We start from the raw sequence: 21,638 nt of genomic DNA, 5'->3' as shown, positions 1-21,638 counted from the left end.
AAAATAATCCTATCTTGCAGATGGGAGTTTAGATGCACGACACGCTTCAAACGGCTCTTAGAAAAACAGGCAAATAGAAAAAAACATCAGTGACTGGAAGATCCAGTTTCAAAAACAACATGGGAGAAGGAGGGGGGGGAAAATCTAGAAAAAACATGAACCCATCAGACAAAGGTTGAGGCCTCTCTAAATGGCCTTGCAAATGAAATAATAACAGTAATCTTTAAAAACAACATCTATATTATATGACATAAATCTGTTTCAATAGCAGCAATTACACAGTCTGGATTGTTTTACCACATGCAAGAAGGATTTTAAAAGCACAAAGCCCTGCATTACTCTAAAAGCCACTGGGCTGGAAATGGCTGTTCTTGCTGGAGTCTGTCCTGAGAGTCAGGGAGAAAAAAGCTTAAGAAAGGCATGAGTGCGCTCCCCACAGAAACCACCAAACAAGAACACGGAGGGGGCCCCAGGGCGTAACTAAGGACTAAATTTACGTCATTCATCAAATGCACATATTTTAATGCTCATAGCACTGCATGCAATGACCTTTGTTTTAACATACTGTGGAATAATTGCTTTGGAGACCACAAGGGGGTGACACAAAAACTATAGGCATTGTTTGCATAGTTTTCTTAGCTAACAAATATGACAAATATGAGTTAGAGTTCATCAATTCATGAGCCCAAACCTGATTTTTCTGACAATGCAAGAATGCATTGATCCTAAACCTACTGATTTGTATAATAAACTGCCTACTTTTTTTAATGGGTGCTGGGGGTGGGCAGTTAAAGACGATTGCCAATGACTTTACCTGCTGAAGCTCCGCCTATGTAGAATCTTTGGTGTTAGTGGGGCAGGTGGAGCGTCGCCCTGACACATTCAATTCTGATGCTGCAGTCTGCCAATAGGCTATAAATATTTCAGCAAGTGGTGGCCGAATGCTGAACAGTAAACTGAGGAACCGGGAGGTCTCTCTGTCCTGGTCTCCATAGAGACCCAACCCAATAGTAACATGACTAGTGCTACCGACAAGGCACTAGTCAGGGAACACACAAACACACACAGAGATTGGAGATTAGTGGTCAAATTCGGTGCTCCAAACATATTTATTGTTTATTTGGGAATTTATATTGTCATATAGAAGGAGAATTAATTTTCACCCCCTCTGTCCACATTTGTCATTGGGCTTATACAGCGACAGTATCAGCTTTGATTGGCATTTGCAGTATGTGAACACACACACACACACACACACACACACACATACAGCTTTAAAGAGAGTGAGAGAGAGAGAGAGAGAGAGAGAGAGAGAGAGGGGCACCTAACGTGCTGTTTACTCGAATCCTGAGCCCCGTAATTGCCAATTTATTTGATAGGCAGCCGGGTAATGATGGCATTTCACCCCTGCCGCAGAGACTAAACACATGTGCGTGATTCATCCCCCTCTCTCCTTCGCCACCCACTCAGCCTCGCCTCCTCCCCTCCTGCCTCTGCCCTGAGCTCACACACACTGCCTGGGGAGGGATATGGCCCCGGCGGCTTCAAACGGTCCCGGAAGGGGACCCGAGGCTTCAGAACAAATGCCGAAATCCTGCCAATTTAGCCGGGTACTGGGGGGACAGGGCGTATCCGACTGGGGCTGATGCACGATTTGTCAGCCTAATGAGGTGGCAGGGAAGGCAAGGAGAGATGGGGAAGCTGGAGAGAGAGAGAGGGGGGGGTAGAAGAGAGGAAAGGAGGGGTGACCTTTGGTGACCCTTGCTCTTGAGCAGGCCCACAGAGGGCAGGGTGGATGTTTATCTGTTTCATCTGCAATGGGGTCAAAGGGCATGGGGTGAGGGGAAGCCTTCAACAAACATCATTAATGCAAGGTTAGTGTCTAACGAACGGTCCGGATCACTCAACACCACCCTGCTCCACATTTACTTTGATGATCATGTAAGACGTGTGTGTGTGTAGCTCTACAGGCTGGTTTTACCATTTTGTAAAGCCTTTGAAAAGATTATTTCTGAATGCAATGACTTTGTAGCAACAAGATAGAAAAGACACTCAAATTCAGCATGAAGAAGACTACACAGGACTGTAGTATGTAGAAGTGTGCATGTGCAAGAGAAAATAATTTAAGACGTTTTAAGGCCTAAAATTTGAATGAATGGATTTTTAAAACTTTCAGAAGTTCTGCACATCCTCAGCAAGCAAGGTCAATTTCCTGTGAGATACTCATTAGATGAAAATGATGGTCTGTGATCCTGAAAGTGAACTGAAAGTTTATTCATGCTCCACCCCCTCCAATCTCATCCCGCTTTCCATCTCCACTAAAAAAGGGAACGCTGGCTCTCACCTCCCATGATGTGTGAAGTGGGTTTTCACGGCGAGGCAAGGGCGGGACTCATTGTGTCGCCCCCGAGGACCTGCGATGGGCCCACTTAAAGTGTTACTCTAAAGAGGCATGTCAGGAAAAAAAAAACAGGCTCCCGAAACAGGCAGCCTTTCAGCAGCTCCCCTCAGAGCCCCGAGGGCTGCTTCTGGAAACTTCTGTGGCAGATAAACTCAGTGATCTGCTTTTGCTGCTTTTGGCCCATGGGAATAAACAGAAAAAAATGAGGCCTTGGTGCAAAGTCTGAATTCCCCTGAAACATATAAACATTGGCTGGTCTACACACTAGGACAAGGACGAAAAACAATACAATACACCCTGCAATGCATGAATTTATTTTATGAATAATTTATTTAGTTGTAGTTATTAACCAGTGCTGACCAGAGGAGGATTGAGTTGAGCTGAGTCTCAAGGTATTTTCCAAGCTTCTCTGGGATTTTCTGTGCTACTGTCACGTTCAGGTGGCTCACTAGAGGCTCTGAGTGCATATCTCATTCACATTAGGTGCTTTGTGCCAATGTACACTGTAAAAAGCGCTTTTCAACTAAATTCTGATTGTGGTTTCTGAGCTGCTTATTATGCTCCTGATGATTTCGATATTTTTCATGTGTAGGTCCTGATCTGCATTGGAACGTTCCAGAAAATGGAAACACAGGTATTGGGTCCGTGAATAAACAGGCCTTGAATTTCTTACTGGAACATAATTCAATGTATCAGGAACCAGGCGCTGAGCGACTCGGCCAGGGTTGACTTTCTCTTTACCCGGGCCTATCTGCAGTGGTACACCTGCTCTGTGGGAACACACTGTTTATCTTGGACGTTTCCCCCTGTCTCCCTCCCTCCATCACTTTCGGTCTCTACGCCTCACAGCAGCGTGACAAGCACCAGCAGGTATCATTTCAATTTTTGATGTCAACATCAAATTACTTATTTCATTTCATGCCTGGCCAAGCATCCCACAGTTACACGCAGGAACCGTTTCGCCCCACTCGTTCCGCCATGTCTCTCTCGACGGCTTGCCGCGCCCTCCGACTGACAGTTCTAATTACGGCCAATATCCGATAGCTCCACTGTAGATTCTGAGCAGAAAACCACAAAAACTTCAAGAGCAGACCCAGCCTCATATCAGAAACCAAAGGTCCATGGACATGTGGCATTCAATAATTGTGGGCCAGCATGGGAACACATTACACAATAAATATAGTTAGAATGTATTTCATTTATACATATTTGTTTAACAGTGCCAATAAACTGCAAGTTGTGTGTTCTATGGGCAAGAAGTTCTGAAGCAAAAGGCAACACTATAGGCACTTACCAAGTGAGATATAAACTTGATCTAGATAGTTAAAGAAGCAATAATTGATTTTTCAGGCCCTGTAACTTCTGATCGATTCAACAGTCATTTCCCACCAGCTGAGTCCTGCTTTTACTCATGCAGTGAACAGAATGGCGTTGCATTCTGCATGTAATCTTGCCACATGCCAATCCGGTGACAGGTTATTCTTTTCTCTCCATGACTGGTTGTGGGATGCTGTGTGGAAATGCTTCAGGTACGTAAGCAAGAAAGGCAAAAAGAAATAAGCATACATCCCTGAATAATGGCTCACCCAAGGTTTACTTTATTATATTTCTCTTTTAATGAGAAAAAAAACGTGTAAGTGGGAATGTTATCATGCAGACAGCTGATACACTGATACTTCAGAATGCGTTCACCCACATCAGTCCTTTAAATTGACAAATTACTGAGGACGCAACGAATAGCCAATGACAGTGTAAATAAATATTGTTGTTAAGGTTGTTCTTAAATTTAAACTTACCTAAACCTCCATAATCTGATTTCATGAAAGTGAGGAAAAGCAGAAAGTGAAGTGCCAGCTGCATAATTTATTGGAACAATAAAGAGTCAGAGCGAATCAGCAAAAACATTATTTATCCCATTTTCTTGACTAATGTGGTTCTGCACATCGCTTGGTAATCCTCGCTAAATTAACGTATGACAGTCGGCATGATTGAGTGAAACACTAAAAAGATTCCCACCGAACGCTTCAGAGGGAAGATGAAGGGCTAATGAGCCTGTGCAGGTTTAGGATTGTTCTATTCTACCATTTAAAACCATTTTAAAACAAAACAAAATGTTTCATTGCAGATACGACCGTGCTTCAGAATTGGAATCATATAATAGAATTGTTAATAAACGGATGTGCCCTTTTTCATGATAATGGAACTGGGTCAGGCTAGTATACTGATTTAAAACATAATAATTTTATGGGCATTCATATCATTTGAATATTATGAGTATGCTAATGTGGCCTAAAGACCTAAATGGTTCTAATTTTTACATAAATCTGTGTTAGTCTGTGGTTAGTGTTATTACAATATATGAATTTGGCCATCATAAGCTAAAAGTGAAATCTTCCTGCATTTATCCCATCAGTGGGCAGCCATGAAAGGTACCTGGTAGCAGTGGCTGGACAAAGGGCGTTTGGTGGATTCGAACCTGTGACCTTACGATCACAAGTCTCCTTAACCGCTAGGCCACCGCTGATACCACAGCTCAAAACCTCCTTTTCATATTAACTGTATTAAATATGTGAAAATATTGTGGTATCATTCATTACCTGGCATGAAATCAAGGATTATTTGCTATTTATGGTGGGAACATGGATACTGAAGCAGCTGTTCAATGCAACGGAGGATAAGGGACACTCAGCAGAGGCTGGTTGGGGTTGTGAAGCCAAATGTGTGTCCATTTGTCGATATGAGCCATGGCGTAACAGACGTTGGCATACATTGTGTTTTTTTGCATGTGCTGGCAGAAGAATGGCTGGCGTTCGGTTGTGTAACTTACGTCCGTGAGTCTGTCTCTGGAGCTGCTCCTGACGGACGGCTTGACTCGCCGCCGCTCACACTCTCGCTGTCGCTGGCCTTGCAGTTGTTCTGTCCCGACTTCAGCTAAAAAAGAGAGCACACACACACCTGTCATGAGGGGGGCGAAGCATCTCTCAAAGGTTGGAGAAGCACTGTCATCACTGAGGAGTGCAGTTCTCCACACACACTCCAATTCTGGCGACAGGCATTGGGACGGAGTGACTTTATTACACTCCGATGTGACGGGACGTGAAATTCATCATTCAGAGATGATCTCACAGGAAGCGTTTATTTCTCCAAAATAAAAAGTGCAGGAACAGAACATCAAAAGGGACCCATTCTTCTCCAGGAGAATCTGCCAAGCCAAGCCGAGGGGAGCACACTGGGGCTCAGCAGGTGTCCGCTTCCCAGACGGAGGGGCTATAAAAGAGGAGCGGAGAGAAAGGACAAGGAGGATGTGCGATCCAGAAAAACATCTGAGCCTACTAAAGCCTCCCCAACAACCGGCGGCTGACTCCCAGAACCCTGGCAGCTGTCGTAAGGATCGGCAATTTATGTTCTGGGAGGCTTCCTCTGACGGGCCCGTTCCAGGTCGGCCCCCGCTGCCAAAGCCTCACAGGCTCCATTTCAAAGCACATAAAAATGTGGCTTTATGGTGAGGAATGGAGCGCGGCCGTAAACGGCTGGAATGGCACCTAATAGAAAAAGCAGAGTCCGCTGCCTAGCACCAGGGGCTAGTTTACTGCACCGGGGCCGGAGCCGACCCTATTTCACTCCGTCCCATGCCTGCTTTTCCTTCCCCACTCCATCACTTTCCCTGCCACTCACTGTATTTTGTCTTTCTCTTCGGGGACATAATTTTCTTTTTTAGCCCTGGCCTAATAAAATCGAGGAGTAGGAGGATGGAGTGAGGCAGATGGGGGGAAAGAAAAAAGACAGCGTGACATCATGACAGCGAGAGAGAATCCTCCCATCGACTGGTTCAGGAGGTTTAGGGGTGGGGGGGTGGACAAGCAGGGCCCTCGAGGAAGCCACGTAATTAAAATGAAACCATTCCCCTTTTCTGCAGCTATTAGCCATGTGAAAGGAAGCAGTCTCGCCGGGATCCATTCAGCCAACAAGAGAGACCGCGAGTTCGGCCAACATCCCGCCATGATAAGGGCTCAGACGGAGAACAATAGATAGAGACGCAAGGCGATACGGCAGGGAGAATGAGGGTGAAAAATTACAAAGAAATAACGCTGGACGTTTTTTCAGATTTCAGATCAGACCAATTCCTCCTGGAGAATATCTATGTTCTGCACACTGACATAATCAACACCTGCAACATTTCAAGGAAAGTGAATGAATGTGATTCCTGGATACACAGCATTTATAATACACAGCACTCAATGAAATGTGTCCTCTGCATTTAACCCACTGAGTGGACAGTACCTTGGGCCACCATTGCCCAAGTAGTGGCCTAGTGCGCAAGGAAGCACTGTTGTGCTGTGTTGTTTATCACAATGACAATCATCCCATTTTCAATCAAGGATACCTTGGTGTATTCAAACCAGCAACTGTTTGATCTTCCTTAATTGATAGGCCCCCCACTTCCCTTTTGGAGTGAAGAGGAAAGCCAGGCAAATACTTGTTCATTCATCAGCAATTCTCCATGGAAGCTAAATCTCTCTACTCTCTACTCTACTATACTGTCACAATGCTATAAATGTATAATAATATTGTCAACAATGTTGCATTAAAATTTGAAATGAGTTATCTGAAATGCATCATGGTCGATGGATTAAGTGTGTGTGTATATATCACACACACACATACACTTAATGTGTGTGTATATACACATACATACATACATACACACATGCACACACACACCACATATAAATTGTATTTTGGAGAGCGTAATCGATCAATCATGTTGCATTTCAGATGACTCCATTTCAGATTTTAGTTATGCAATAACAGATGAGAGGGAGTGCAACAATATTTATATATTGTAATTATAATGTCATTATAATAATGTTGTAATTATTACTGTGTATTTGGTCAGACTTGTCTATATACATAATTATTATCATTATGGGATTAATGGGGATACACATGAGGTTCCAACGTACATTTGGAAATTGAAATGCCTGACTAGAAGTAATTCTAGTTCATCTAGTTTGAAATATTGTTTAATATTTCTTAAGCCAGTCAGAGTACTATCTTTAGGGATGTAGATGTAGAATGGAGTTATTTATTTAGATTTTTATCACTTTGATTAATGAATGTATTAAGCCAAGGGAAGCGATGCCAGCGGCCACAATAAATTACCATCATCAAGAAGTTCAGCTGAGAATAAATCACAAGAGCAAAGCAGTCGGGTAAAATCTCCAAGTCCCTCTCGCGCGGCCTATCATTCAATCAGATCGCCGATCTTTCGTTGCGATCGGAATGTCTCACGTCGCTCCCGAATTCCCGCCAAGCCCCCTCCAACTCCCTACTTCCCTGCAGCACACGACGTGCGGTGCAAATGCAATAATGTGTTTAAGCGTGTGCACCTGTGTGTATGTGCACACGTGTTTACACATAATCATAATTACACTAACCACAATTAACGCTTTACCAGGCTGCAAGTCGCAGCACAAGGATAAGCCGCTTTAACGACCCCGGCAAACAAAGATCTGCCCAGCAGAGATGGCAAACAGATGGTTTTAATATTCCAGCGGCTAATTTCTCCACAATTAAAAACACAGCACGACATTAGCATCTAATGAAACATTTAAACTACCAAAAAGTGCATCTGCCATCAATTTCCACACAGTAAGGTCTTGTTTTCCCTCAATCTGTTCTGCGTTAAGGGAGAGTCACCCCCCCACTCCAGCCCCCGCTCTCCCCTCAGTCTGAATTTATTGAAGTATAGAATTAACAACTGCTTTCAATCAGCAGTCAGCATGGCTCCTTGGCAGCGACGGGTCCAGAAACCTCCGTACCATTAAAGATTAATTTATGCTGCCATTTCTTTGATGTGAAGCTGTACCACAGAAGGCCATTCGGTTCCTATTTTTTCCTCCTTTCCCCCTTTTATTTTTTCGCGTAAAAAAAAAGGTCAAACAAACACGTTTACACCGAGCACTTCAGCTAGCCAACTTCAAGAAAGCGCTCTTTAAAGGATGTTTTAACGATTTTTTACAATGCTGCAATCACAGAACACTTTTACAAACACCAGAGAGAAGATGCAGGAACGGCTCTCCAATGACGAGGCCGCAATGTCGCTTGGTGTCGCTGAGCGGAGTGTAAACTGCGCCCTAATTCACTGCGGCTCGTATCTCTGCGCGCACTCAGATTTACTGTTACTCAGGTGTGCACTACGCAATTACGCCACACAAAAGGCACTTTTACTGCCACTGTACCTCAAATGCGCGCCGCGCCCCCAGCGCTTCGTTCCAGGTTAGTGGCTGCGGCTTCAGCAGGAGCGAGCGTGCCTGAAGCGCTCGTCAATCTCCGCAAGCGTCTGCGTCAGCTCTCTGAATCGGTAAAGGCTAAGGTGGATATAGGCGAGGTCGTTGCAGAGGCATCGACACTCGGCGTCATTTATAGCGAGCGCTAAACGCTGCGGTGAGGCACGGTTTCAGCTCGGTTACCAAACTGCGGTGGAGGGAAAAACGCTGTTGGGATGCCCAAGCGGCGGCGATAACATGAAAAGTGTATTATTTAAAGCCCCCTCAGCAGTTGGCTTGTTGCAGAAATGGCGGACAGGCAGTCTGGGGGGACGTTCTCTGAGCATGTCTGGAGAAGGGTGGTGGTGGTGGGGGGGGGTTAGTGCCCTTTGAAGGTTTTATGGGATTATCGTTAACACGTGTACTCAATTATTTTCTGCCCACTTACTCAGAAGTGCTCGCCGGGCGTTATGGAAGAATTTTACAAGTCTATTGACCTATTCCCAGGGGCTAGGCAGAGCAATCAAAGACAAAAGCAAGGCCGCTAACGTTTTTACGTCCCACGCTGGCCCCTTTCACCTAAACTGTACGCTAACAATCTGGCCCTTAAAAAAAAAAAAAAAAAAACCCTGCCTGCGGGACTCTGTTGCTACTGGCTCCTGGTTTCCCTTAGTTACGCACAACAGCAGCTGTGAAGCACAGCGGCAATAAAAACCTGGAACAATTTAGCGTCTTTATTGTTCTGCTGTGGTGTTTCGGGCGCAGTCAACCTGTCCTCCAAGGATCCAGGAGAGGAGGAGAAGAATCCCGCAAGGGCTGCAATGAAAAAGAATCTCATTTGCCTAAAATCGCTTATAAATTTTTAATTTGCTTTAACAAGTAAATTAACAAGTCCCTCTTTCAGCGAAGTTTTATGGCCGCTTGCCACCGAGGGACTACCATGAAAGTTTTATAGTTAATCCACTCGCTCGCTGGGCCGCTTATAATAAATTGTCTGCTTCCTGCCGCACTGTCAAATCCCAGCGTTTCCAGCGACTACTCTTTTAAATTTCTCCTCTCCGCCACCTTCACAGCTCGGCCGCTTTTTCTGCATAATGACTATTAAAATGCCGGAGCAAGGACCGGTTTAAAAAAGCCGGAATAATCCTGTTACCTGTGTGACCAAAGGAATCAGCGGCTTAATACAGTCGCCGTGCGGCTTTGGGATCTGCAGCGAGTGCGAGTTCTGGCTGTGGACGCTGTACGATCTGGAGCAATCAACCACAACATTAAAACCCACTAATGAGGATTAAAAATGGTCAGGCATATGAACCTGAGCAACTTTGACCTGATTTGTGATGCTAGTTGACTGGGTCAGAGAACCTCCAAAATGGCAAGTCGTTTGGGGTGTTAGTAGGGTGGTAGTAGCCTGGTGGGTAAAACACTCGCCTATGAACCAGCAGTTACTGCCCACTTACTACCATTGTGTCCCTGAGCATGACACATGACCCTAAGTTGCTCCGATAAGTCGCGCTGGATGCTGTAAATGTAAATGGGTGTTGGGGTGATAGGTTGACTGATGCTTGTGAAAGGTGATCATCATCATATCAGGCTGTGTAGATACAGACCAGTCCGAGCAGTCATTCTTGACATCCACTTTAAAATGGGAATTAGAAATGGAGTAATTAAAGAGGGTGGCCCGGACCGATGTCGGAAGGATGGGTGTGTGTGCATTATTTGCCCTGGCAGGTGATGGCAGCAAGACACATTATTGGTATGTGTGTTCGTGGGGGGCAGTGTGTTGCTCTGGGAAAAACACCTGAGGGCCACCCTTGGATCCAGACTTCATTTAGATGTTACAATGTCCCATACCACCTACTAATACACTATTGAAGGCAACCTACACCCCTTCATGGAAACTGTATTGCCTGATGACATCTGTGCCCCACTGCAATTTTTTTTTATAATTATGGTTATGATTAATTATGGTTACTGGTACTGGAGCCCAGTGGTCAGGACAGTATCGGCTGTAATGTGTATGGAGTGGTTAAAGTACGTCAGGCTCTTTGTAACATGAATGACGTGTGACAGGAGAGCGCAGGAGTCGTCACAAGAGCTACGCTGATGCAGAGAGTCCCCCGTCATCGTGTTGGACAGCCCCTGTGTCGCACGACCAACTCCTGCTGGCCCTGCCGTGACCCTGTATATGCCTGTGAGGGTCCTAACCACCACAGACAGGCAGCCAGTGTTATGCCCGATGGAAACTAACAGCCTGTCAGAAGGAATCAGACATGGGGTCGAGCGCGAGGGCTTGAATGTGTATTTTTATTGTTTAATGTAATGTCGGGCAGCGCTTAGCATTAAGATGCTGACAATGTTTATGCTTCAAGGATCTTTAGCCATAAAAGCTGAGAACTGAGGACCTCCCTTCCCCATTTCCTCTGTCTTGCTTCATGTGCACTCCTTTTGACAAGTGTACTCACCCCCCCAAAAAAAGTCCGCCAGTGACAGCGTCACTTAAATGTCACCCACGGTTTTGGCGGAAAAATATGGCAGCTTTCATCAGTGTCTCTTGCACACGTCCCCACCCCCCCTCGAGGTCCTGCCATCGCCATGGAAACACTCCATTTCACTCACCTCTCTGCAGCCATTAAGCTCAAGTGACAGCAAGACCTCTAATGACCTTGTCAGACAATGGCGTCGTGGTGGCGCGAAAAAAAAACAACAACAGTGGCCCGGCACACCCAACCCCCACCGACTCAAACCCGAGTCACAGATTAAAGGACATTATTATGTGGCAGAATCACAAAGCAACAGAGACACCGAGAGCTCTCAACACCACCCCCCCTGGGGCGAATGAACCCTGCACATTGGATGAATAGAGTAGAGGAATGGGTGGGACGTGGGGGGGTGGGGTTAAAAACACAGGCTGGCGTGCTGTCAGAAGCCTTTTCGCTCGCGCAGAGAGCATCGTTTACTCAACAGCCGCCACAAAGGCCCAGCCTGGGGCCACGGCTCCACTGAGATACAGCCCTCTGATATACGATGACATTACAGACAAATCAATATGCTTTTAACATCCATTCTCCCTCCCCTGCTCGGCCCCTGCTACCTACCCGCCGCCCCGCAGCCAGCCCAAGCCCCCCATGTGCTTTTTTACAAATGGCTCTGTAACAGTCCGCTCCAGGATCGTGACGTACGTGGACGATTCCCAGATTTAATAATGAAGTGCGCTGTTGGGCGGCGGGGGGTACGGGTGGCGGCGGCGGCGGGGTCTCAATGAGTGACTGGAGACCGTGGGCCTCTCTGATCACATCACAACACCTCGTTATGCTGCCCAGCATGGCAATAAAAGCCAATACGCACGTCCAGCCTGCAAAATAGCCAACACACACATGCACAAAACGAGCACATTAGCAGCGCTGGCAACGCAGCAGGGTTGTGGAGGCCGAGCGCCACTTTTCCGTCACGCGGCAGCTGGGCAGTGGGTTGGCCGCTGGAACGCAGAGCACGCAGGGTCCCCAGCGCTCATCGCCATATAACTATTCATCAAGAGAAATTTGTGTGCAATTAATTATATTATTCCCAGGACCCGGCCCCCTCCCCCCAAAAAAACCCCGTGGCAGCCACAGAGTCGGCTTTCAGAGCTCGCCATCTTACTAAACCCCCGACACTGTGCCAAGTCACATTTCGCCGCTCTCCAATCGGCCTGGAGAGAATAAGATAGAGCTAGATCGAGGGAGCGGGAATGAGAGGGAGAGAGAGACAACAGTAGAGGGGGAACAGGGAGGAGGGGGAGAAAAAAAAAAAAAAGCACTCCCATCTCGGTTTGCAGGGGCTATCATTTCTCTTTTTTATTGCCATTTATTTTCCTCTAGGAATTCACTGCCAGTATATTGGCAGGCCTTCCAGTAGATGGAGGCAATGAAATTTAGCGCGGACACTTAACACCGGGTCAAGCCTTGTGCGCGGCTTATGTGTGGCGGTAATATGATAAACAAACGCTTCCAGTTTGGAAAAGAGGCTTTTTATGTTACAGGAATGGAGTGTCGGGGCCGAACCGCTCAGAAAGAGAGGGTGTGGGGTGTCTGATATAGAGACACAGGGATACGTATATATATGTATATATGTGTATATTATTTCTCTTTGCTGGAAATGGCAGAGCTGAGGGCAAGTTAAATAGGTCACATCTCTACCATTACTGCAGGGCTCAGGACACAGAGAAACACAACTGTGTGTGTGACAGAACAGTTAATAGCAAGTTAATATAAAAAATTATTCATACTTTATTAATTGATATTGCAGTATTGTTGTAGCGTGTTTCAAATCACAACCTTGGTTTTCTGAAATTAACGTGGTTTCTTTGGTCACTGCCAAGGATGGAACAAGCCAAAAACAACTTTTCTATGGTTATTGTATTTCTGAACATTTATGATGGTCAACATCTGCCATTAACAAATATGCATGCATTTTAAACAGTTTGAAGTGTAAATAAAAAGATAAGTACCAAATCTAATGTACTAGGTTTTTTTGCAATTCAACATCATATAAAATTAAAAAAAAAAAAAAAAAACAAAATTAAGTATGGTAAAAATTAAGTATAAAAAAAAAAGAGTTTGTTGTACAGCAGATGGACGGCAGAGCAGGAAAAGATAGAAAAGATCTATTCATTGCACGCCTACGGGGCTGATATGTTGGCACTGGATTGAGGAAGCTCTGCTTCCAAGGAATGATGTTAAATTTGCATTGGAGTAGAGGAATGACATGACAACTGCTGGACCAGATCCAGCGGTGTCACATTCCGTGGCTCTTAATGGTTTTTCTTCCGTCCCTCCATACTGCAGGTAGGGGTGGGAGTGATATTGGATTTCACCAACATTTCCACATGAAACATATCAACTATTAATAATGTCTAATTAGGTGAGAACTGGAGTCAAATGGAATTCAATTATCACAGCACAGCAAAATTTGTGATTGATTTGTTTAATGTGCTTTTTTCAATTACATAAAGCTGTTGCAGTAACCTACTAATTACTATAGTTACCCCGTGCGCTCCAAATTGCAAGGATTATTTAAGTCAGTTGCACAACAAATGTACTCGTTTACTTGTAATGCCCTGTTCTGTAATGCTCAGAACTTCTCTCCAACCGGTTTAAACAGAGCCTCTAATCCTATTCACAAAATACCAGGTGCTTCTTTGGTAATGAGAAGCGTCTCTTCTTCTCAGATTGGCTTGATCCAGAGTGTCCTTCTGGGGCAGAATGACAGCGAGCCAGGGCCAGGGAATAATACTGTTGTCTGCATTAGTTAAATTAGCATTGAGCTCATTCGGTAAGTGTGCAGAGAGGTAAATGTGACCACGTAGTGCCAAGGCAGCAGGGAACTGGGCATGGCTCCCAGGGGCATTAAGAGCGAGGGAAAGGCCCCGAGGAACAGGATGTGTGTGTGTGTGCTGCATGACCTGTTTTGGCTGGCTCCCTATTCCATGTCCCCCACTGGCCCCCAGTGGTGGAGCAGATTAGACTGGCTGGAAGGCTCCAACTGCGAGGTCTAAGGTTGCCATTTGGCTGCCCAGCAGCTCACCTGTCTGGGGCTAATCTTACTTGTGAAACGTTCCTAATTTACCCGCCTCTTCGAAACCTCGCATCTTCAATTAGTCTGCCATGAGAATCACACGAGACAAAAGCTTTGCTGAGGCTTTGCTATGTGTGGGCTGTGCGCTGGAATAGGCTTAGTGCATTTTAAGAAGGATTATTTACCATACACATCACTCCGTGCTTTGCGAGCAGCCAGCCGCACATTAAAATGGCTGGTGGAGCCTAATGGCAAAAACAGGCGCCGTCCTTCAAAAGGCCTCGAGATTTTACTAGTGGGAATGCTGCTGACATCTGACCCCTCCCGACTCCTACCATTCCTGGCAATAACAGGCCTATCAGGGATCACCCACTTCGGGTCACGAAAACCACACGTACTTCAATGAACCCAAGCTATAACTCATTTATAACTAAATAAATGAGTTATATATATAACTCATTTATAACTAAACTTAACCCATTAAGTTTTAAAATAAATATTAATTCTATTTCTCCACAACACAAGTGTTCTAGCTGCTTTTAAAACAACGCATCATGAATTATCCTTTAAAAATTTTTGTCAATCCAGTATTACTGGCAACAAAATACAGGTCAATTTAACGAGTTCACACAATTGGAAATTTTGTCTACTGTCCCACTAGAGGTAGCCAGAGAACTACAGTTTGAGAACCAAAGCTTTAAGTGACATATGGTATCTCCAGATTACGAGCAATTTAAAAAAACGTTACGTGTTACATAGGAAGTACATAGTATACATAGAATATGGAACATCATTCTAAGGAACAAATTCCCAGCTCCTGTAAGGACATGTGATGGAGGACGCAAGCCATTTTCAGTACGTAAAGGCTTTCATGATTTACACACTGCCGAAAACGGCGCTCTGCACCTGCAGCACGGCGGCCCAGGGGAGCAACTCCTCACCTGTGACCACCGCAACATACAGCCCACAGGGGAGCGGTTACATTTCAGCTCAGCCACTCGGCGCCGCTTTAAAACGCGCTCGCAGCTCCCGTATATACATATGGTGTTGAAATCGAAGTTGTACGTAGCGGGCCTTTTTCTTCGCATTTGCCTCTGTCGGCAGGGGAGGTGCGTCGGCCCTCGGCCCTCGCCAGTATTTGTGTTGCACTCCGGGCTTCCCCTCGCCAGTAATAGACTTCCTTCAAACCATAAATCACTTCGGCTGGGGACTGATTTTTCTTTTTTTTGTGTTCTTTCCTTTTGTCTGCCTTGTTTTGATCAGCGTGCCGCATGTTGGCCGGTTCGCTCTCTTTTGTACGTGCTCATGAGCGTAAGTGCGCTAAATACATCAAGACAATTCTACCGGCCCTCTCCCTTCCCTCAGCCTTTTCCTGCATTTCTGCACTCTTTTCTCTCTTTTACAGGCTCTCGGGCCACAAATGTCAACCACAGGAAGGCAATTATGAGAGTAAAATTACTTCCTTGCTGTTATCAATCCACTCTCCGGGTCGAGGGAACGGTTAAAAGCCACCATGTAATGGGCCACAGTTAGAGTTTTCTCCTGGGCCCCGGCCAAGCCTGCTAACCTTGCTATTAAAGGGCCCGACAAGCTTTGTCAATGCAATCTGCTGAATGCCTTGAGTGACACGCGATCGATATTCTCCACTCTCCCGGGTCATCGGCAGTGACAGAGGCCTAAGTAATAATACAGCCCTGTCTGCCTGCTCTGACTTAAACGCTTCCCCTGCCACAATATTTCTTTTTTGTCTCAGGGCTCGGCAGCTAAATTTTCTCACTGATCGAAAGGGGAAAGATGGGCAGGGGAGGGGGGTGTGGGGGCGCGTCTGAGGAATTGCTGTGCGCCTCGATTGATGCTGCTGGGAGCAGGGGAGAGTCGGGGGGGGCGGCTGGGGTGGGCTTGGCGCGGGGAGGTGCTGGTAGGCAGTGGAACAGAGACTCAGATAAATGGAAAATGACTGGCTGCAGAGTTGTAATCTGCCAGCGTCGAGCCCCCTGTAGCAACAAGCCAAATGAAAAAGCGCGCTGACAGGCCACTGAAATGGAGGGCCTGCAGTAGATTGTGGGGAGGAAGGGAGGGTAGGAGACAGGCAGGGAGGGAGGAAGGGAGAGCCAGAGAGATTGGGAAGAGAAATGTATGTTTGTTCTCGTGCAAGAAGGTGTCAAGGAGTGGGGAGAAAAATGTGGCACGCAGTCACAAGCCGTAAATAACGCATGAGCATTAATGCACTATAAAGCACAGTTACATGCACGCTACTGTAAACACACACACAAATATTCTTGCTCACATACAAGATTGCACACACACACATGCAGAAATAAATGTGTGCGCGTAGACCACACAGGTTCACCTCACATGAAGTGACATTCTGCATTATTTCAATTATGCTAATTTCATTACAGAGGCTCAAAATAAACCAGAACATAACTGACATGAAAGTAACTGATCCAAATTGGCGTGGATATCTCCACACCCTGCAAGAGCGTCACAATTGTGCAAACACACATACACACACACATGCTGCAGCTGTCCTGTCTGCTACCAGCAGGTGGATCACATTCTGGCACCAAAATCCGACACAAGAGCTCCACCTACTGCAAGTGTCTCTCTCACGCCCCAAACCCACCCAGAGCCACACTCACGCACTCACGTATCAGGCCTCACACAGCCTCCACAGACCCCAAACAGTGGGGAGATTTCACACACCTTTTCTCCTCCATTCTGTTTTTGGGTTCAGTGTGTCTGGATCACACAGCATGTGAGAAGGATGAGTGTATTAACACAGCCGATATAAATAATAAAACCCCTTAAAAGGTTATTTATGGCTGTTGCACTAATAAAGACTTGTTGAAAATTTTGAATGATTATCCACTATGAAATAGATAATCTCTGTTCCTCAGCAAAGTAAACAATGTAATGAAATGGAATGAGATGTGAGACTCCTCTCAGCCAATCAAATTCATTTACCTACACACACACACACACACACAAATATTTTTTTAAAAGTGGAAAAGCAATAGGAAAATGATTCTGCTGGAGCAGAGCGAACTCCTCACACGTCACCATCAGCAGCTTCCCGCAGTAGTGGGGAGGGTCGTGTCTGAAAAACAATATAATTTCCCGCCACGCGGTGAACTCGCCGCTCTTTTAAATAAAGAACTCCAGTTCCTCTGCTTTGCTTCATCGACAATCTCATAATCCCTGGTGCAGGTCTGCTGCCTGGCTCCGCCGAAGACTAATGGTGAGCGTTTATTCACTTCATTTGCACGACATGTGATGTAAAGGGGGAATGTGTCCTGAGGAGAGCTTCAGATTTTCTCTACATTACCCCTACACATATAAAAACAATATACAGGAAATCAGTACATTTCAATAACAATTGAGACATTTACATGTATTATTATTTGTGATATATTATGTAATTGCATTTGAAAGTCCCTTTTGTTAGAGATGATTTATATTTAGGATCATCCTGTCACTCAGGTAGACTGCCATGACAATAAAATATTTATCTAGCTTTATCTAGCCCTGTTTCTTCCTTAGACATACACACACAGAAACACACACACACCTAATGAAACCATGTTGCCCGAAATTACTCAATCGGATAAAAGTTCTGATTCCTACAGCTCAGTAACCCCTCAGTGCTTGGCATTGTGGGAGCGCTGCAGCAAACGCATGGCAGCGAGGGCAAAGCCAATCTCTCGCCCCACGTTTTCCATCCATCTCTTATTTCTCGGCCCCGTGGTGCCCCATCCAACCATGTTGGAGAAAGCCATCTCCGTCCCAGCATGCCATCTACTCCCAACTTTCCCACCTGCAGCCCTCACTTCCTGCACCCCCCGCTGGGCTATTGAGGAAATCACGACTGATGGCCAATCATTTGTCTCCGTTGTGTGCCCTGCCCCTTCTCGTCAGAACAGACAGTGTGATGCAAGACGGGGGAGCAGTTCCCCCTGCAAACACAGCAAATGATTTCTGTTACCCTACATGCAGCAATTTGCTGAGAAGGAGAAAGAAAGAGAGAAGAGAGAGCGAGAGAGATGAATAAAGTATCAACTGAAAGACCTGCCTGTTACGGATGGCTGTCTGCTTGTGGCTGCCCTGTTTGCTCAAGTTGAACTGCGGGCATTTCCGCGGCCACCACCACCACCACCTCTACTTCTACTAATAGTACTACTACTGACCTAAGACATGAAGGTGAATATGCTGCATGAAGATATGTTATTGTAACAGCATATTAATACATTTCACGTGTTAATTTATTTATATTGTATTAATTGAATTCCCTGACAAGTATATTTACACAAGTAATGTGCGGTTTTTGTTTAAGTTACACAACATGCCAGTGCTGTAGCAGAAAGTATTGATACTGACCTGGCATTTGGTTGGTTGAGTGGAATCCTGGCACTGACAGTGACCTCTCACAATCATCATTAAGCTGTCACATGTCCAGCTGCAACTGAATGGCATTGCGTACGAACAGGTGGATCAGAGGTTAAATGTTTAATTGTGGATTATAAATCTAAAGATAAACGTATAGTCCTTATAGTCCCAACAGTCATAGATAAGTAACAAAGGGTACATTTTGGTTTAAGAACAAAACTGGATACTGGACGTGGGATATATAGGGGAATACAGGATTCTGGAACATGGGGGGGGATACTCCTATTGACAATAACAATGTTCTCTGTTTACAGGTTACTGAAATGAATAATTTTTTTGATGATTTGTACACAGCCATAATTGAAAATATTTTTCTGTTCACCACCTGTTCTCTTACGACCAACAGCAACACCTCTGAGAGTGCAAACCTGCTCATACTGGCATTCACACACACACACACACACACACACAGGAAGGCGTTTATGGCCTATCGAAGCTCAATCGCAGCTAATGGGAACTGGGCGTCGATTCTCCACATCTGCAGGCCTCTCTCAACATTGATAAGATTAGCGCTGCCTGTTTATACAAGCAAGGAAATGACAAACTTGTTTGGCTATGAGGCTACGTACACACACAGTCACCTCCATGTGTAGGATGTGTGTGTGTGCCTCTTAGTCACGTCAACACGTTGTAAGACGGCGACAGATAACGGCGTGATGTCGGGGGTCCGTCTGTGTCCACGGCGGCCGGGCTCATCTCGAAGATAACAAATGTGGGGGGGCAAATGTGACTGCGAACATCCACCCACTGGAGGAAAAACACACAGCCGCACGGGGTAAAGGATGTAGCTTTATATGGTTTGGGGGAAAAAAAAACGTTATTCCCCCCACTGATTGTGAACGCTGACTTCAAGCCCGCCGAACTCCGAGCCTTTTACCAAACTTGCGGATTACAGAGGGAGCCACACACTGGCACACCCGTACATGCAAACACACTCCTGCACGAACGTAATAAAAACAAGAGAGACAGACAGAAAGCAAAAAAAAAAAAAAAACATACGAGTCTGAAGCGAGGCTTTCACTCTGGGAACGCGAAAAGACAATTGTTTTTTATGAATTATGGAGGAGTGTGCAGAATGCAAATGAGACGAATGCACCGCTCTCTGCTTATTTTAAACCCATCGAACGAGCAAGACGGGAAAAAAAATAAATCAGAGGAAGGCAGAAGAAGAAACTTGAAAGGGGCCGAGGTGTGCTGAGGGACGACGCTTTTTACTGTCTCACATCCCAGGCCCTCGGGAGCAGATAGCGAGAAGTGCTACAAATGCTAACACAGGCGAGGACTTTTTAAAAGTGAAGGACACACACACACACACACACACACACACACAGAGGCTCTGAGCATGCCAAGGTAAATAATTCAACGTACCACATACACACACAAAGAGAGATGGAGGGAGAGAGCACACACACACACATGCTAACAGGCTAATATGCTAACATGAAACAAAAAAGAAACATAGAGAATTATTTTACTTTCTGGCCACACACACACACACAGACACACAAAGAGAGAGGGGAAAAGAGAAACACAGACACAGATAGAAGGACAACCAGAGAGGGGGAAGAAGAGACAGAGACACACACATGCTAATGTGCTAACGTGAAAAAAAAAAAAAAAGAATGTCTTTGCAGACAGAAAGATATTGACGCACCTTATTTTTACACACATACACACGTTAACCCACCCCACTTTCTCTGACAGCATTGAGGAGGAGGCTGTTACCTCCTGGCTGACCTGCAGGTGGTGCTACATGACTACACTTGAAGAGAAGTGGACTGGGACGTGGAGGACAATCCGGGTGGCACGGAGGACGGGAAAGGTGGCGTCAGTGCCCGTGTGGCAGTGTGTCTGACAGAGACTCGCTTTACTGGGATAGAGTATACTTACAACAAAACACACAGCAGAACCATAGGTGCTCTTTCTATGCACACAAAACAGGTTTATTTCCCTCCTCCTACTATCCCATTACTCCGATGGCAGAAACATACATATTTTTCTGAAGATCAGTATGCAGGTCCAACAAAATCTGAATATAAGTGTAAATGTGTGTCAACTCTGTAACTGTTATGTCAGTAATATATCTATGCATTTACAAGGAAAACAAAATGTATTATGTATCTGCTTACTACAAAATAATTGGAGCATTTGTGAATTATTCATTGGGTTTGTGTGCTAAAAAAAGATCATAAACGCAATGGCAGATAGCTTGCTGTTTCAGAAAAAAAAAGGCTTAACCGCACTGATCTTACTCCAAAAAGAAAACTTATGCAGCCATAATCACATCTAATAAAGCCTCACACAAACAAACTTAATACTATATCAATCCACCATCACCACAACAAGGCACTGGTGCACTTGTAAATCCAAAACCAAAAAAACTGTAAAATGGTTCTCCATCTTGCTCCTCAACTAACCGTTCTGGCCCCTGGTCAATTAGAGTACAACATATAACCTCTAGAACCAGTGGTTCTTTAACCTTTCACAGTACCACCACCTTTCCAAGTACAACTACTTGGACTGGCATTAACATGCAGTAGAGTAGGCTTATTTAGGCTACTTGTACTATTTACAAATATACAAATAACCTCTGGACTCCAGCATAACACTAGATTGAGTCCAAGTACCACAGTTTAAGAACCAAGTGCCAGTATTTCAGATTACAGTTTTAGTTAAGACAGCGAGAGGCGGTGTACAAAGTTGAAGATGAAAGATAGAAAAAAAAAAGATTTAAGATAGTGGTTATTAAGAACAAAAGCTGCGCAGTGGTCTGGAGGTAAAATAAAAACATGCACACTGAGAAAGGCTGTAACATAATGACAGCAGTTGAATCAACCAAGCGCCTTTGTTTTGCAGGAGAGCAATGCACATTACCAACATGTTGATGCTTAAGAATATGGGTGACTGCCAGCTCCAGCTATTCCACCTGACTACAATATGTCCATGTTTAACTTGAGGCTATTGAAGCT

At 45.2% G+C, this 21,638-nt stretch overlaps 1 protein-coding gene across 1 annotated transcript in view; it reads right to left on the bottom strand.

The window, feature by feature from the left end:
• Positions 1-340: 340 nt before the first annotated feature.
• Positions 341-21,638, bottom strand: part of LOC114792208 (autism susceptibility gene 2 protein-like) — a 120,654-nt gene continuing 99,356 nt past the window's right edge. Inside the window, exons 4-5 of the mRNA XM_028983124.1 lie at positions 5,229-5,332; positions 341-386 (exon numbers count right to left, since the gene is read on the bottom strand). Coding sequence (XP_028838957.1) covers positions 341-386; positions 5,229-5,332 — 150 coding nt within the window. The remainder of the gene's footprint in view (positions 387-5,228; positions 5,333-21,638) is intronic.

Source organism: Denticeps clupeoides, chromosome 6 (assembly GCF_900700375.1).
Source record: "Denticeps clupeoides chromosome 6, fDenClu1.1, whole genome shotgun sequence".
Taxonomy (NCBI): Eukaryota; Metazoa; Chordata; class Actinopteri; order Clupeiformes; family Denticipitidae; genus Denticeps; species Denticeps clupeoides.
The sequence above is the reverse complement of the archived record's forward strand: the minus strand, read 5'-3'. Positions and strand labels throughout refer to the sequence as shown.